Source organism: Pagrus major, chromosome 7 (genome assembly GCF_040436345.1).
Source record: "Pagrus major chromosome 7, Pma_NU_1.0".
Taxonomy (NCBI): Eukaryota; Metazoa; Chordata; class Actinopteri; order Spariformes; family Sparidae; genus Pagrus; species Pagrus major.
Genome location: NC_133221.1, coordinates 12,991,431 through 13,010,339, shown reverse-complemented (window position 1 = coordinate 13,010,339; position 18,909 = coordinate 12,991,431). Strand labels below are relative to the sequence as shown.

The window sequence follows — 18,909 nt, the reverse complement described above, 5'->3', positions numbered from 1 at the left end:
AGAGATAGCTCCTAGTTACCTTTGAGATGAGATTTTACACAAAAACCAAATGATCTGAGTATGATACATTAAAGTACTGCTCAGAGCATCAATGCATGCAATGTATTAATGCAGTAATGATTCTACATGATGAGAAAAATTACAACTTTTAATATTTATACTTTTTAGTACATTATGCAAACAGAACAAAGAATGTTGTGTCATTCTTACTGCCTGAATAAAACCAGAGAACTACCCTTGCACATTGTGAACCTTCACTTTCATTTAGTGGAACACTAAATGAACACTCTTGTATTCATGTGATTCTCATATCACACCCACTTTTCATCATAATATCTACACTTTTATCACAACTTGTACTTTTGGATGCAGTGTATTCTTTGTTAGCAACACTGAAGCTTTCATCCATTTGTGGAACTTATCGATGTGCTCATTGTCTGCTGTGACACCTTAAGCTCCGCTCACGGCTCAATGCAGCGCCGTCATATCCCCTCTGTTCTCTCCACAGTCACCAGACCTCAGCCCCACTGAACATCCGTGGGAACATTTGACAAGGGAAGCTGAGCGTTCTGGCACAACTGTGTGTAAAACGTAAATAAAAGAGAATGTGATAATTTGCTCATCCTTTCTGACATATACTCAACTGAAAACTATACAAAGACTATATGTTTAATGTTTTACCTCATCACCTTCATTGATTTTTTTAGTTCTATGCTTATTCTGAATTTGACGCCACCATCATTTTTCACACAAGTTGGGACAGGAGCAACAAAAGACTGGGAAAACATTATAAAACTGTTGCATCTTGTTTTTATTTAATTTTACACAGCGTCCTAACTGTTTTTGTCTAAAGAGATCAACACGCAATCATTTTAGAACAGACCAATTTTATAGTCAGACCAACACATTTCAGTTTTCTTTCATCATAATTTTGTAAATTATGTGTACAACAACATTTGAAAAAGAGAAAAGGCAAAAAAAATAACATCACAAGTCAAGGCAATCTCTGGGAAACTGTGAAAGGCTGCTGCAATAATGAGGATTCTCACATTCAGCAAAACAAGACAAATGTGGACTGATGCAGGAAGCACCAGCTGTGATTAAGCAAAGTGTGAAGATACCAGTTTGGGGTAATTGATGGGGAAATAATAAAATTGCATAATGAAGCTGCGTCATGCTGTTTGATATCATTTGAGAGGAAATTTGTAGTCATTTTTTGATGAATGATGAAACAAAATAATTTCTCCACAGTAACAGATGGATATGAAACCCATAAACACACACCTGCAAAGACAGGAAAGCATTATTCACACACACCTGTGCAAGATCTGATCTGCTGACAAGCTCGGCTACATGCACTGAGGCCAAATAAAATTCTAATAGAAAGTCCGCACAGAATAATATAAAAATAATTTCCTCACCTCTGGTTCTCTTTGAAGATAATCTCCTGAGTTTATGCTAATATGGATTTATCCACAAGAAGCTCAACTCTTCCCCTCAGGTGACTTAACTTGTCTCTTCCCTTTGTTGGCTCCCTTTAATCTGTAAGAAGAGGTGAAGTCATTGAGTAAATAGAAAGGCTATGAATACATTTTCATGTTATCTCCGCCCATAAATTATTTTAAAAAGATTGCCTCAGCAGCTTCCCTTGGCCACAGTGCATACTGTAGTGGCAGCAGGTCATGCTGTGAATGCAAATAACTGCCTGGCTTTAACATGAAGGATGGTACTGGAGATGTCCATGGTACTTGTCATGGTTTGAGTTTGTGGTTCAGTTATTTCCTGTTTTATTTTGAAGTTCTGTCCTCATGTGTAATGTTTTACTTGCTATTTCCGACTTTTGTCTATTTCCCCACCCTTTTTCTGTGTTCACCTGTTTCCCATCTGCTAATCAGCCCCTGTGTATTAGGTCCTTGTCTCTCTTTGTTACCAGCTTTTGTGCTTGGATTTGTATTTAATAGATGTTGGTTTACAGCTTTATTTAATAAAGCTTACCTTTTTCTTCGTTTAGCTGCCTGCCTTTTTGTGTCTTGTGTTTGGATCCCTTTTTGATTAACCCTGATAAGACTGTATCAAATTATAAGGGGAGAGGGGTGGGGGGGGGGCATTGTTGTGAAAGAGATTGGTGAAAGAGCTAACCACTGGCAGGGGCAGGATTGCTGTTTTGTTGTCTATTTTTAACTTGTAGGAAGAGAGTCCATCATTGAAGGACCACAGAATCATTGAAGACAGAGATGCACAGGATGTTTGACACTCACTAAACTGTGTTTATTATTGTCACTTGGTTTGGGGGCATTGTTACAGTAGCTGTGGTCTGAGCCACAAGTCAATATGTGTTTGCTCCTCTCTGAGGTAAAGAGGATGTTAATTTTGTTCGAATGTTGTTTTGCTTATTTATTAAATTGCCTGAAGGTGAAAAACATAATTTTAAAGATTTTCCTCACTCTCTCTTTTCCCCTGTCTGTTTTTCTCTTCCTTTTCTAGATGGGAAATGCCTCCGAAACATTTCTGCTCGTGTCCAGAATATCCAAAGACAATGACTTCCTCATGGCGACCCTCTACACCATTTTTGGTAAGACATCTTCTTCTTTTTCTCTAACTCTACTTTACCTGTTCGTTCAAATCCAACAGTCTTTATATATCTCTGTCATCCAGGTGTGCTGTCAGTGTTGGGGAATGGGATCCTGCTGTTCGTGGCCTATAGAAAGAAGTCCTCCTTGAAGCCAGCAGAGTTCTTTGTGGTTAACCTGGCCATTAGTGACCTTGGCATGACCATAACCCTGTTCCCACTGGCCATCCCCTCAGCCTATGCTCACATGTGAGTAACAATTCAAGTTTCCACCACTCTCTCCTTTTACCTATAATGTCACAAGGTCATCCTCACTTTCTATACATTCCTGATGGATGAGGAAAAAAAGCAAAGAGACTAACAAAGAGTGAAAGGTGGGAAATGGTGAGCGAAGCAGGGCTGTAATTGCCATCAACAACATCAAAGTCGTGTCCCCTAGAAACTGGATACCTGAACCAAACTCATGACCCACAAGTTTGGACAAAAACTGAAAAACGAAGTCCAGGTTCAGATAGGGTTTGATCACGTCAGTTGACAGGGTACTTTAAGGTTATTTTAGTGAAAATATGGTGTAAAAAAAATATATATATAGGGTGATCAAAAGTAATGGATTAACTGCGTTGGGGCTATATGTCCTGTTAAGTGTTTGCATTTGTTATTTTCGTGACAACACTTTAAACGCAACACAAGGGCTCTTTACTACTTCCTACACTCTACATGTCTGTTATCAGGCTAAACAGGCAAGCTGTTACAATGGCTCAGTTACTCCTCTCATACAGGAGTTTACATTAGCTTATACATTACACAAAGAAATTGCTGGGGTTTTTTTCTGTTAGTAACTTTTAGAATCAATAGTAGTCAAAATGAATTTGACAGGTTTTACATAAAAGCAAATAATCAAAAGGATTTTTTAATCCTCTGCAGTAAAAATATAAATGTGGGGAGCTGGATAAGGCCTTCATACTAGACCTATTCAACTGGCAGCCTGCGGCCCTTTAATAACCTCATTCTAGCCCTTTGATCATTTTATTGGTAGTATGTTTGGTCATTCATTAGTTATGTCTGTTATACTCAAGAAGAAGAAAACTACATCTAAGATTAAAAGGTGAATTGTTTCTACTTACTATACTTTTGACTTCTGTGTCTATAATTGTTATTTTCAATTGAGAAAACGAATAAACAAAGAGAGAATACAAATTTGAAAGTTCATTGTCTATATTTCTTCATTGTAGAAATATAGCTGGTCAGACATAGGGATTGTAAAAGTCAGGCCTCTTGGCGCTTCACTTCTTTTCAAATCTGGCCCTTCAAAAATAGACGTTGAATAAGCCCACTGAGAAACAAAACCACTCAAGTCATGACAGTGAAGCAAAACAGTAAAGTTGCGGCCTGACAGCTAAACACTGAGTTGAAACTTGCTATCTGCTCTGTTCAGCTGAGGGGAGCTGCAGATTTGGGGTATAATTCTCTGTAGTTTCATCACTGTGAGTGACCATTTTCACCTCCTCACAATGCTTTGACTTTCTTATATGCTACATTTTCATTATAAGAATAGAGATTGTAGCTACTATAAGCTTTACAAGCAGCAGCGAGAGATTTGTGGACTTTTGCCCTGGGTTTCACCTCTCAGGCTTTATAAAGCGTGACACATCTTGTAGATGAAGGTTGCTGAAGCTGTCTGCAGCAATCAGTCATCGGGGCTTAAAACAAGTGTTTCCACCTCTTCTGTTACAGTAATAATGTAACAGTTAATATTGAAAAAGAAACTACTGACTGAACACCAATCATAGAGCACAGCCAAGGACAGTGATCAGCAAATATATACAATATTCTCTCCCAGCTCTCTTTTAATTAAACTACATATGATTTTTAAGTAGGTTTAGTGCAATAAAAAATAGGGGTATTGGAAGCTGCCAATTTATCACAATTTTCTATATTGATATAAATGTTAATAAATATAGGCAAAGGATCCTCTAATTTCATTGTGACACCAAACCTACACTCTCGACTACACAGTTAAATTAATAAAGAAAATGAGAAGGGATTAAAAATTGGAAAAAATTTAAAAACCTTCTTCTGGTAGATGTGTAACCTCAGTATTTTTAAAGTGCTGACGACAATCCTGTGAAGGAGTAAAACACCTCCTTGCAAATAAAGCAGTCAAAATGTTTGATGAAATGTTGCAACACATGGCACCATGTCTGTCGTCTCTGCTGCTTCATCCTGTGGTCTCCCCTGCTCGCTGCTTTGATCCCCTGAGCATGTGCAGCTGATAGCCGTCATGTGGGCCATGATTGGGTCCAAATGCGTCATTGCTCACTGCAGCTGTAAATGACCATGGGGAAGGCCAGAAAATGCATCACCCGTTTCATCGACTGGCCGTGAATTGTGTAATCCATCAGAGGGATTTTACTGGCTTTGTATCGAGATGTTAATGACAAATCAAATTCAAAGAATTCCTCCTCTGTTTATCTCTCCTTCAGGTGGCTGTTTTATAAGACGACCTGTATAGTCTACGCCTTCTGCGGCGTTTTGTTTGGCCTGTGCAGTCTGACCAACCTCACTGTGCTCTCCTGCGTCTGCTGGCTTAAGGTCTGCTGCCCAAACTATGGTGAGTCAACCAGTCTTTGTGCTTTAATTAATCATTTTATGTGATAGGAAGAACATTCCATCAAAACAACAAACTACATTAAAACTGTATGGTCATTTATTGATTTTGGTTAACTAGAAGGCAGGCTTTACCCATAATGATCAATTCATTGTTCTCGCTCTCCCCTGAAGCCAGAAACCTTGAATCGGAAGAGAGAAATGTAAATGTAGAGAGGCCAGCAAGTCAAGGGCTTGTTACAAAGAAAAAGTGGCCTCGCTGCAATAATGTTAATGTTCAGGGCCACGCTTTAACCTCTTTAAACAGCAGCATATGTAAATAAGGAGATGTTTACAAGGACTTTAATCTCCCTTCCCTTCTTAATGTATTCCCCTGCAGGGTCTTCATTTGAAAAACTCACAAACCATCCAATTATTGGAATTTCATGATTCCCTAGCCGCATGTTCTGGCTACAGTGTTCATTTTGCAGAATGGTAAAACGTGTAATAATAAAATAAGTGAAACTTTAAGTGTTAATTATTTAACAATAGTTTTCAACAATTCTAGCTTCTCCTATGTGGACATATTTTACAATATTACAGCTGTGTTTTACTATATTGTCATTCATTATCTGTTTATCCACCAGCCTCCACATGCAGGTTTTAGATGTTGACAAATACAGAAATAAATTCTTACAACTACATAATAAGGGCTTTTCACACATCACTTTGCCCCAGGCTAAGAAAGCTTTCACACTAGCACAGTCCAAAGTGGGCAAACCCTGACATTGTCATAGGACTTGCTGGTCCTGCTATGGAGCCCAAGTTTGTGGGGTTATCCTCTGAAAATCAACTAAACGCAGGGCTAAAAGGTGCCAGTGTGAAACGCCGCTAAACAGAGTAATCACAAAGCATTCTAGAACAGGTGTAACTAAAGGGCTGTGTCTGATTTTTATTTGATGTGATTTTTTATAAGAGTTTAAGAAATGAATGGGATGTTGTCAAAATGTTAAAAGTGCTGCCACGAAAGAACAAAGCAAGCAATGACAGATAGCTGTGTATTTAAACAAAACTTTCCCATCCAGGCAACATTTGTGGCCATTTGAGCATTGATTTCTGAGTTTATGTGGTGCACCTGACAGCCCCGTCGGCGCTTATACACTCTGCCTTACTAAGCGATGTGGATTTAAGAATGTACGATGTGCACCTGAATGCACCATGAGTGTCACAATCCGACAGAGATGGCAAAGGGAAGAAGCATAACTCTATGGATTTGAATTATATCAAAACACCTCTCAGGATAGTTTTTGATTACATGACTATGACTACAGTGTGGCGGACATGTGCTCATATTTGGAGCTTATGTTCCTAGGGCTAGTAGAAATGTAGTGTGAATCATATTGTCCTGGGCTTAGGTTAACACTGGGTTTAAAAATCTGTGTGTGAAAAGCCAAGGATAGCCCTGGGTGAAGAATATGCATCCTGAAAAAAGCCCTATAGTGTGTTGTGAACTATTTATTAACTGTTTATAAGTCAACGAAGTTCATTACTTTTGAGAGAAGTCCTTAGTTAAAGACTGAGTCACTCTGAGAACATTAAAGTGGTGCGAACAGCTTCAGATGTCACACCTCCATTTTGGTGACTTACTTGCAACTTGTCCTTTGCACATTGGTTATGTGAGTGTGTTTCACACTTTTTGTTATGACGGATCTGTGTCAATTTAACAGTAAGTAGCACTCCCACGACGAGTGACGTAGAGATGCATTTACTGTGGCCATAATGGGGTTTACAACATGAAACACTTTTCCTTTCATGCCCACTCATAAAAGCGTTCTATCTGTATAGCTAACGGTATGGTTTAACTCAAGGACGACAGCTGACAATCAGTCAGTCAAGGACACTTTAACAGCAAAGTGCAAACACGCAATGTACATACATACATGCAGACAGAAATCTCTCTCACCCACACAGATCATTCAGTGGTTGAAAGGATCAGATGAATCTTAAAACAGCTCAAAGCGCCTTTTCTGACATCATAAGCTTTGACTGCTTTTTTTCCTGTAAAACAGGAAGAACAACAGCCAACTTCAGTTTAATTTCAGCAACCTTCAGCTGGCCTTTATCATATTCGACAGACCCTTTAGAAGTAATTTCCACAGATTGCTGATTGATATAGTTACACATTGGAGGAGTAAAGATTAACCACGGAGAGACAGATGCATTTGCACCTTTCAGACTTCTGGCTCAGATGCTCCTTTGATGCATTCACACTTAACTCTGACATATCAAAGAGCTATTACATCCACCCACGACGCAAGCAGTATGTAAGTGTGAATGGGTCTCTGAATTACGTTGGATTTGATTAAGAACGATAAAAGCTGTAGGACAAAAACAAATCCAACTTAATGTCCACTTCCTATCTTTCATGAGTTTTTTCTGGAGATGGATATGTTGACGTTCAAGGTGATGAGGCTTAACCCACACGCAGACAAAAAGTCCAACAGCAGCTATTGAGTTTGCATGGCAACAGGTCCTTCTCCTTGACAACGGAAAAAACTCCATACACCAGTAAAGACCATGTAACACACTTAAAAGCCATGGAAAAGCTAGTAAGTGGACCTTGATTTTAGATTGTTTTGTCAAACTACTTTTTCAGTATTGAAAAGTAATAGTGAGTAAGTGAGAGACTGACAGAGAAATGGAGAAGAGACAAATACTCAAGCAAATGGCAGATGTCGTGGGAGGAAGAATGTCCGTTTATGACAGAAAGTTTTAAAGGATAGGGACATCTAACTTGTCAAATCTGCTCCATAATTTTTCTGTCGATAACTGGGGGACAGGAGTTCAATCACCATCTAGAGGCCGACAAACACTGAGCAGTGCCGTGCAGTGAATAATGAATAACAGTTTACGCCAGAGGGGCTAACTATTCTGTATTCTTTCCTGGGAATTAAAAGTAAAGATGACAAGTCTTAAAATGAATATGCTGTTGCAGCGTTCATATTTTTTTTTTTTTTTTTTTTCTCATTATTTTCACCAGAATGCAGGAAACAAAGTTTTTGAAACTAAAATCATTCTGGTGGAGGACACGGTATTTTTAAGTCTCAAGGTTGGGAGCATTATCATTAATTGGGACTGTCACACTGATAGCAGCAGAAGAAGGTGGACCCAAATGCGAGAGCTAGCAGGCCAGCAGATCAGTTACAGGACGTTTATTCCAAAAAAAAAAAGAAAAAACATGAGAAGAGGATAACTGAACAGCAGGATCAGGGAAACACAACAGATGACACGACAAAGACTAAGCTTCTGTCTGGACTTAAATACAAACTAAACTAATGATGGGATCAGGTGCAGGTGGAGTGAGGCAGAGAAACACATGGGAGGGGAATGAGTGGAGGAAACAAGAGAGCAGGGAAGGAGCTGATAGGCTGAGAAGAACACTGGGAACAGGGCTGGGCTAACGAAGGTGATGCAGGGCAGATGTGGAGGGAAAGTAGACTGGGGAGGTGCCCAAGAACACAGGAGGGAAACAGAACACTGGAAATGGAGCAAAAGACACTAAAAACACAGAAAACACAGAAATCACGGGACCATGACTGTCACAAACTTTGTCTGTCTGCCATTTGTTGCCGGGCAGGTGGTGTACAGAGGCTTTGCAGTTCTTTTTCACTGAGCACAGCTGCTCAGCAATGAGACTCAATTACAGCAGTAAAATTGTGGGTCAAACAGTTAAACAATGAGCTGTAAAGCTGATGGGAGCTGCAGATTTAGGTGATAATTCTCTGTAAGTTCATAACTACAAGCGACCACTTTCACATTACCATTTGATGCATCGTTATGATAAAATGATCCATTATACTGGCTTTGAGTAGGTCTATTCAGCAATGTCACTGAGTAGTATCTGTTATCGCCTTGCAGGAGGTACAATACAACCTGTGTTTTGGACTGCCCATAGAGGGGACACAAATAATAAGATAATAAAATTCTCTTTTGCCACAACTTTAAACAAAGCTTGGTAATTGTGGGTAGAACGTTAATTAGGTCAAATAGCTAATTAGCAGCAATAACAAGGTCTGGCTGTGATGTTATATAAGCAACACCAAACAACTAACACAGCACCAAGAGAGCGAATGTGAATGCACTGCAGTATTTTACAAGACTGCATAGTCATCCAGAGAAGAAGCCTCAAAGATCAAAACAACATTTGGGTGTTGTCATTTACACTGGGGACGCTGAGGACATGTCTCCACCATTATTTGAAATCATTTCACTTTTAATTTGTTAAAAATGTTCCAAAAAGAAGGTTGCACCCAGAAATGTTAACCAACAAACAGACCACCAGCACCTGCTGCAACTGAATCAGAATCAGAAATATGTTATTGGTCCCAGAGGGTTAGCTGAGACATTACAGTAGCTCCTTCTAGAATAGTAAATATCACACTATCGAGAGGCTGAATTATATATGTGCCCTTATGTTTGAAAAAGCGCAGCTATTTTTTTCACCCCTGCCCCTCACACATCCTGAGTCCGACAACGCTGTTAAAACAGAATGTAATACATTAGATGGACTAATTAGTAGTCGAAGCTTTGCCAGCATATTAAAATCAAGAGTGTCAGTTATAAAGTGGTAAGGGCTCAGATGAAAAGTCATTTAAGCGGTCTTCAACATATACAATTTAAAGCAATATAATAGTAGATTGGTGATTGGTGACTCTTAAGAATAACTAATGTCAAACTATAAACAACACAAGGCTCCAAGAAAAGGATAAGAAGAATATGTTTTTTGTACAAAACATACTGCAGCATTTATGTGTGACTTAATATTTTTGCCCAAGGACACATAATGTCCTTATGGCCACAATAGTGCCATTGTAACAGCAGTAGAAGACTGAGACACTTCTGTTTTCAGGCAGTTTCATTTCAAATTAACTCCTGAGTCTTCTGATGCATGCGTGTGTGAACTCCTCTTTGCACATTACTCATGAATATAATTAATCATTTGTCACTAAAGCCACCGGGGATTTATTTACATGATTGCCTGTGTCTAAATCGCTTAAGGCAGCAAAGTTGATTTAGGAGCTATATAGTTTTCTTAAATATGATTTCATATGGACTTTCCCATTAGCTCTATGTGTCCATATCTATAGACTGTATTACTGGAGGTTAATTCAATTTCAGTTTTCATTCCAAGACTCATCAGTCACTCCTAATTTGCTCATTATACCATCGTTAAATCTTCTTTGTCCTTTTGTGAAAATCATTTGTCACAGCACCATTTAGTCATAATTAATAATTCATGATTCATAATTAATTTAGAAAGACTGAATATGCAATTCATTTAAATTGGTATCAGTTGACAGAAACTGCACATGATTTCATTTCACCAAGGAACACCAATGCTATATATTCATGTCCATACTCTAAAGCCTGTGAATGTTTGCACATTCGTATGTTGCAGTATAGATTCTTCACCCCAGGAATCTGCATCCTGGAGTGCAGAATCCAGGGGATGTTCACATTTATATGCTTCACACACTCACACCCGCCCATACACACTGCAGGGGTTCACAGAACAGAGCCAGCCTGACACATGCTGTATCAATAGGATTTGTAATGCCTGATACACAAACTTAAAGATGCATGGACAAAGTGTAGTTACTATCATAAGGATGCAGCATGTAGCAGAAATCATAAGAAAAGTGACATTGGCTGCCTAAATGAGTTGTCGCACACGTCGGGAGATTGTCTAGATCTGATGGACAGCGAGTATCGATTACATGTACATGTCACAATTGAACTAATTCAAGCTTCATTTGTCAACATCCACCTTCACAGGGCTATGAAAGATTAGTGCACCAGCGAGCAGTTTCCTAATACAACTAGAAGTCTATTCCAGACTCCAGTAGGTTCAATGATTGCTCCTAATAGGCACAGTATAATTGAAGTCAAGGCTGTGTTTTTAAAGAGCTTCCCTTGTCTGTTTACCAGAGGAACAGTCTATAATGCACAGTGTAAAACCCCCCCGAGACTACAGGCCTCACAAATAAAGTGTTTGAAATGCAAATATGCATAAATAATTACGCCTTTATGAGACTTCCCTGCAAGGAAGCTTGTACAAATGTACGCAGTTTCCAGACACACTGTTAAACCATGTTGTCCTCTTTTCTAGGCTCATACACTCTAGCCGACAACTCGCTTAGTCAAACACACACATGCACACAATCAGTAGAGACACACTGCATCACTGATGCAAGGATCCAGATAATGATTACAGTAACAGTTTTCAGACAGACCTAGTAAAGAAGTTAACTTGAAGCATATTAGTAGGCTGGACTAACAAAGGTGATGCAGGGCAGATGTGGAGGGAAAGCAGACCGGAGAGGTGCACAGGAACACTGGAGGGGAACAGAACACTGGAAACATGGCAAAAAGCAACAAAAAACCCAGAAAACACAAAAAATGACAGGACCGTGACAGGGAGGGACTGCAAAACGGACAGTATCATCTATTTAGTGTGAGGACACCTTTAACAGTAAACATCAAAAGTAGCAGTAAAAGTAAATCAGAAGTTGATTGAGCATGATTGTTCAGTTCTCTTTTTTTTGTGAATACCGGGGTCATAAACTAATTTAAACATCTTAAATGGTTAAATTGTTGACTGCAGACAAGTAACTATTTTACATGACAGTCAACACTTTCCTTGTCTGATGGTGCCACTGCATCACTCTGACAGCTTTAGTTTTTTTTTTCCCATCCAGTGGAAATGCATCTTCAGACGTTTTGATTTTGGATGTTTATGATAAACTGAAGGATTAAGTGTCCTTTTCCGGGGCTGAGAAAATTCTTCTTAAACTAAATAAACTATTTAAAACCCTATTGGATTAGCTGAAAAAAGGCATTGTGACAAATCTAAAAAAAATGACTGCTTTTCTGAGCTCATGAAAAGCCACTTTTGGGGAGTGACGCTGCAAACATATGTTGATGCATTGCTGTTGATTAAACTACCCAACAGCGTATGAAACAGTTAAAATGATCTCAACCTTAAACATCTACAGCAGCAAAATGAAACGTACACATTAATGCAGCAGTAATATTAAACCACAAACATCATATGTGACAGTAGAACGCTGACAGGGAACGTTTTACTGCACAATTAGTACTTTTCATACTCTCAGTACATTTTGCTGAAAATACATAAATTTACATTTATTTTTTGTATTGTTTTGTATGCAGGACTTTTACCTGTAGTGGAGTATTTTCAGTTTAGTATCAGCACTTTTACTTAAGTAAATGATCTGAATACTTTTTCTGCCATTGCATCTACCACACAAACACAGCACCAAAAAAAAAAAAAAAAAAATAGAGCAGAAACTTTCGCTGCCTGGGGGTGGCATACATGTTACAATTGCAGGAGCTATTAGTTTCTGTAGAACAGTTTGTCAAAATGTCTCTCCTAAAGGCCAAAATGCGACTGATACTACTTTCACTGTTGTGTGAATAAGACGTCTGGAAATAACACCAATGTCCCTGTGTGAGGAATCTGCAATCTATCAAACACACGAGTTTATGAGGTAAACGGCAACTCCATGGAGTGCTTTGCATAAAAATGAGAAAAGAAACAAGTAGCACAGGGATTGTGTTTGTGGAGTAACACCAAAAATGTAAGAGGATCAGATTACTGGGGGGATGGAGAGTGAAAACCATGATAACATGTACAGCTTGCTGACACAAGGTTCAGTGTCCACATGTGGAGTTATTACGCAGACTGTCTATCACATTAAATTCAACATAGGCTATGATATCAGCTGTCAAAGGACAATAAACCCTGGTTTAATTGGATTGGATGTATGTATGCAGTTTGAGACTCGCTGAAACCAGATTTAGAAATGCCAATTTTCTGGACTATGGAATAGCTTCGAACCAAAAGAGGAAAAATATGAAAGAAACTGACGATGTAAAAAGATATCCTACTGGGATTATTATTTGGAGCACGGAGTCTGCACAAATTTCTCCATAGAACTGATGAGACAGCAAACTATTTCTACAAAGATTTCTTTTCGAAGTTAATAAACTGCATTGCTTTTTTAAACAGTTCTCCCAGGATTTCTCTATCTGGTTGAACATTAAAGCTTCAAAATGAGAAGTCGGAGACTTGAAATTACTCAAATCTACCAGACTGACTTCCTTAATGATGAGCAGTCTTATGTTCTGGTTTGTGACAGATGTTACTGCACGGGTAAAAATGCCTCTCTATGTACACTTAGACATGTTGACACTAAACACATGCATGTTAAAAAAGCCAATCAAACAAACCCTTGCAAAAAACTATTTCAAGGTCCCAGACACTCACGTTGCCTGTTTCTCACCCAAAAAGCTGCACTTGAATACACCGCCAAAAGACTACAGCTGACGCCCAACTAGCTGTTACGTTCTGCGCCTGCATGAAAAGAGATAACTCCAATACCACCAGGTAGCAGTAGTCCATATTTATCATTCAAAAAGGGGAAACTTGTTATGATAAAGCAGCGTTTTTGACACCACTTTCACTAATATAGCCACTTTAATCAAGAATATGTCTGAAAAGAAGTTGCAAATGGCACTAGCAGGGAAGTGAGGTGAAAAATAAGGAGAAAAATCATTAAACTGATTGGCTGAACTGCCGCCGCTGATTCTACGCGTTCACTCGGCCAAAAACGGGCCACAAGTGCTGACCAGTGCCAACAATGGGGGACACACCGCAACAACTAGACTACAGCTGATCGTTGTTAGGGTTATGTTTTGATGTCAGGTTGGCTTCATTGTTGATGCTCATATGCCTGAAACTTTACGTCTTGCAGAAATGTCGTTGAGCAAGACATTAAAGAACGTGCTCCAGGATGCAAACTGATGAAAGAAACACTTGAGATGGAGCATTGGGGAGTTGGGGGAGAATGATCAGGAAGGCTTCTTCTTCTCTTCTCTCTTTTATTGGTTTTTTGTCATAGCTCGAATACCTCACCTCATGTGGTTATTGCTGCTGACAGACAAATTAGCCTGCGCTTGGTGACCTTATATCAGTATATGGATCTGATGCTTCCTTTCTGGTGTAATCTACAGCCACTGATGACTGCTGATCAACTTGTGAGCACTTGATCGAAGTGCGTCAAAACAAAAGGCTGAGCATGGATTGTAAAGACACATCCTGAGTAAGAGGACTAAGGTCATTATAACAAAAAGAGGGAGTGTGAATAGCAGAGAATGACGGGAGCTGGGGAATTGACCGCCTTAAAGTTAGATGACAAAAGAATCAATGTGGTATATTTGCCCTGATGTAAAGTGGTATTGGCAGTGAAAATTGATGCCTATTAGGCACGAATGAGCTTCACTAGATCTCAATCACAGTCAAAGTCGACATCCCTCATAGTATATATGGCAGTGTATGACAGTGTTTATATAGTGAACATGGTGTCAGCATTTCCATTTAATACCAATTCACTGACTGGTTTCCTCACTGCATGATACGATCCAAACGTATCACTTAATACAGCCAAGACCATGTGCACTGTAAAAAATAAATGAACAAATAAATAAGCGCGATGAGATAAATTCTGGTGTGTAGATTACCAATATGTGCAAAAAGTGTTGGAAATGGTCCAGTAGATCATAGCCAGCAGTTTGATTTCATTGCTGGTTAATTTTATTTTATTTTGTGTGCGTCAAGTTTGAAAGAATTGTGTTTTACATTGATAAAATGACTATTTCTGTAAATAGAGTCAGGTAGATTTCGCGAGAACACGTCTGTTTCTGATTAAACACAAAGGTTGTTACTTCTTACTCTCTGTGAGGATCGTTTCTGTAATGTTGTCCGAGACTTAGAATAACAATACAAAGTGATCGGTGACAAAAACAAGCACTTTTAGTGGATGTACGTTGACAATCAAAGTTGCTCTAAAGGATTACATTGCAGCCATCATAGCCAGTGTTGCAGCTGCCAGGTGAGGTGATCTATTGGACCGATATAAAGCCCAGGTTTAAAAATACCAACATTTTCCTTAAATACTGATAAATTAAATTCTGATAAGTGTAAAGACAGCAATTTTCTGTCTAAATTATCACTTAGATAAAATGATGCTGGATTACATACATTTTTATTCATCTCTTGTGTGCAAAGGTAAATACCCACCTAATTGTTTCAAAAATGGGGTTTGATTTGCTGAAAATCTTGATTTGACCAACCTGAGTAAATAGTTTCTTTGTAAATGACATTTTAAAAAAATAATAAAATCCAATATCAGCTACATAAAAAAAATCTAATTGAAACCCTGACTCAGGATGACAGTGATGGATAAACAAAGGGAAGAGCTGTTATCAGTCAGTATAATCACATACCTCGAGTTGAGGTATAAAAAAAGTTTGGTGCATACCTACTTAACATGTAAGAGCAGCTACTATGTCGGAGGGCTTCTGTTAGAAAATGTAATCAGGTCTCGATGAAAAAAGAGCCAAGGCTGAACCCTTCTCGTGCCGACCGGCTAACTGGAGAATTAAATTGGTGAGGGGACGCTTCACATCAGATAAAAGCCATCTGTAATGGCTAACCAGCCCCTTTCCCCAGCGCCACACAGTTCAGCGAGTGCCACGGGGCTTAATCACCAACCCCCACCCTCAGCTTGAACTGTAAGAGGGGCTGACATCCAGCTGAAGAGGCTGTGTGGTATCAAGGCTCCCTGTGTTCTCCTCCTCACTGATTCCACACTGAAGCAGCTCTTGTCTAAATCAATTACAGTCGACAGTTTGTGGTGAGGGCTATTTCTGTGTTTCCCATGGATCCCCTTATTCACAATCTGGCACATGAGTATCATGACAAGCAAGCGCTCCACCACCAATCATACTGCTACGAACAGAACTGCGTCACACTGTTAATGCAGTATAATCGCATCTGATGCATCACATAAATTAGACTGCACAAACATTACATTAACAGTAACAATGGCTTCTTGTAAGAAGGAACGTTGGCAGATGACAACAGATTTTATGTGCCACACTGACTGGTTGGCATTCCTGTGGGCCATGTGATCTCCTATGTGAACATGCCCGAGATCAAACTAATTCATCCTTTTATCCACATTACCTGTGATACAGTGATTCATTTTTCTAGTCAAGCTTACCTATCTATGTTCTATCAAGCGGTTTGTCACTTATTGGTCAATTTCATCCCACTCCCTCCTTCATCTGTTGTCCTCTTTCTCCTCCTCACTCATTGCCTCTCATCAGCATCAGGTAACCACACTTAATATGCTTCAGTAGCATATTGTTGCTATGCTGTTGTATCCTTCCTCTATGTCCTCATCTGTCAGTAATCATTCCCCCAACTCTCCCTCCTCTGCCTCTGTCTCTACCCTCTTCCTCAGGTAACAAATTCTCCTACTGCCACGCCAGCCTGCTGGTCGCTGGGGTCTGGTGCTACGCCGGAGTCTTTGCTGTCGGTCCCCTGACGGGTTGGGGAGAGTACGGGGCAGAGCCTTACGGTACAGCGTGCTGCATCAATTGGCACGCTCCCAGCCAGAACTCTGCAGCTATGAGCTACATCGTCTGCCTCTTCTTCTTCTGCTACATTGTGCCCTGCACTATCATCTTCCTGTCCTACACATTCATCTTGATGACTGTCCGGGGCTCCCGTCAGGCTGTGCAGCAGCACATGTCCCCGCAGAACAAGATCACCAATGCACATGCACTTATCGTTAAGGTAAATGCACAAGTTCACTTTGTAAGATACAATACCGGTTCCAAAAAAGATGGGACGCTGTGCAAAATATATATAAAACAGACTGTGATAAATTGCTTATCCCTTTTTGACATATACTTGAATGTACAATATGTAACCTCTTCTCTGTGCGGAGGGTCGGGCAGAGCTGGGGGAAGAGCCGCTGCTCAGCTGCTGAGAGCTGGCTAGAAAGTCAGGTGCAGAGCAGGACAGCTCAGATATTACTCTTTCACTTTTGGGATTAAAATTTTCAGGGATTTATCCTCACTCCTGTTTATCAATCTGACTGCAGCATTGATATGCAGATATGACAGCCATTGGTGTTGGGTGTTTACCCACTGTAAAGTTGACTGCTGGCTGTAGCTGGAGGGAAAATGTTCTTTATTCCATGAATGTAGCATTACAGAGAGAAGAGGGGGAAAGAAGAGAGAGAACCAGAGTCTCTGAGCGCTGAATTGGTGTAATGATTTAAAGCGAGGTAAACTGAGTAAACTTGTCGCTTCCTCTGGGTTTGAACATTGATCGTAACATTTGGGTTAATGTTAGTACACAACTCAACAAAATACATGACAAAGGTCAACTCGTTTTAAGACTTTTTGATGCAGAATACCCACATACAGTATATCTTTAATTAAAAACAGTACAAAGACAATATATTACATTTTTCACTTTATCATCTTAACTGTTCGTCACTTTGTAAAACACACGATTGTATAAAGGATGAGACTATATGGGCTCAGGAACAATTCATAAAACCATTGCCCATTAACATATTTAGCTTGCAAATTATTTAACTGTTGTATTAATGTTTTACACGGCATCCCAACTGTTCTGATATCAGGGTTGTGCTATATGAGCTTGAGTAAATACTGTACATGTTCACATGACACATGTATTCTGTGTGTGTTTGTGTCACTTTTCAGCTGTCTGTGGCAGTTTGCATCGGTTTCCTGACAGCATGGAGTCCATATGCCATCGTGTCCATGTGGGCGGCATTTGGTAACCCAGCGACTGTACCACCAATGGCTTTTGCCTGGGCAGCTATCTTTGCCAAGTCCTCCACCCTTTACAACCCTATTGTCTATCTGGTCTTCAAGCCCAACTTCCGCAAGTTCCTGTGTCGGGATGTGGCCAAGTGCAGAAGGACACTCTGTGGATGTCTCTGTCAGCACAGCTCCACACAGAAAGTAACTTGCATGCAATCCCATCACAAAGAGGAGTGCGACTCCACAAGGTTGTCCAATGGGCTGCCAGAGAACCACGGGACCTGCAGACACTGTCCTTGCCCTGAAACAGTCACTGGTAACAGAGAAGACTACAGCCCCCAACAGACTGCCAGGATACTTAAAGGATCGCAACATAGTGAGGTGGCAGTAAGCCAGCTGTCCAATGAGCTGCAGAGCGACTTCCTCTAGAGAAACAAACACACAGCTGGACAGTGAGAAGGTGAAAAAAGAAAAATAGATGGCAAAAATGAAGGTTGAAAGACACTAATTGCAAGTCTTGGAAAAGGGAAAATGGAATGAAAAAAGAAAAGACAATGAAAAAAGACAAGGAAAAAACTTAAGGTCAAAGTTTAAAAAACTTAGAACTTTTCTCATGCCTCAAATATGTGATACTGCCAAAAACAAAAAACATCCAAGGACCACAAAGTCGGAAGCCAATACGGGAGGATAAATGAGCCAAACAGACAACATGCAACATGCAAATCAATACAAGCTGCATTTCGAGGCAGATATTAAAACTTTCTACTTCTTAAACTACCTTTAATGTATTTATTACAAGTACTGTATTTGACGATGCATTTCATTTGATAGGTGTTTATGATTGCATGCCTAAAACTGCAGGACCAAAGGGTTGCTGTAGTTATTTACTCGGAAAATTGTTCTGTCTCCTCTTTTCTGAGGATACATTAAGGTTCCAAAGCCTTAATTAATTTAACTGCAGTGGTCCAGCCTCTACATTTGTCTAGATTAACTAGGCCTACGAAGAGGTGAGGAGCATAGCACTG

At 39.7% G+C, this 18,909-nt stretch overlaps 1 protein-coding gene across 1 annotated transcript; it reads left to right on the top strand.

Moving 5' to 3' along the window:
• Nucleotides 1-2,484: 2,484 nt before the first annotated feature.
• opn7b (opsin 7, group member b) lies at nucleotides 2,485-18,313 on the top strand. The gene is made up of 5 exons (XM_073471025.1): nucleotides 2,485-2,572; nucleotides 2,656-2,818; nucleotides 5,053-5,180; nucleotides 16,546-16,880; nucleotides 17,822-18,313. Exons 1-5 carry the CDS (start codon nucleotides 2,485-2,487, stop codon nucleotides 18,311-18,313), a joined length of 1,206 nt encoding a protein of 401 aa, XP_073327126.1.
• Nucleotides 18,314-18,909: the final 596 nt, after the last annotated feature.

What these genes read in the sequence shown, in the direction of transcription:
- opn7b (XM_073471025.1), top strand. Translation starts at nt 2,485, where the DNA reads ATGGGAAATGCCTCCGAAACATTTCTGCTCGTGTCCAGAATATCCAAA. An exon ending in CCCTCAGCCTATGCTCACAT is followed by an intron (nt 2,819 to 5,052) that starts GTGAGTAACAAT and finishes TCTCTCCTTCAG; the next exon opens with GTGGCTGTTTTATAAGACGA. An exon ending in CACATGCACTTATCGTTAAG is followed by an intron (nt 16,881 to 17,821) that starts GTAAATGCACAA and finishes GTCACTTTTCAG; the next exon opens with CTGTCTGTGGCAGTTTGCAT.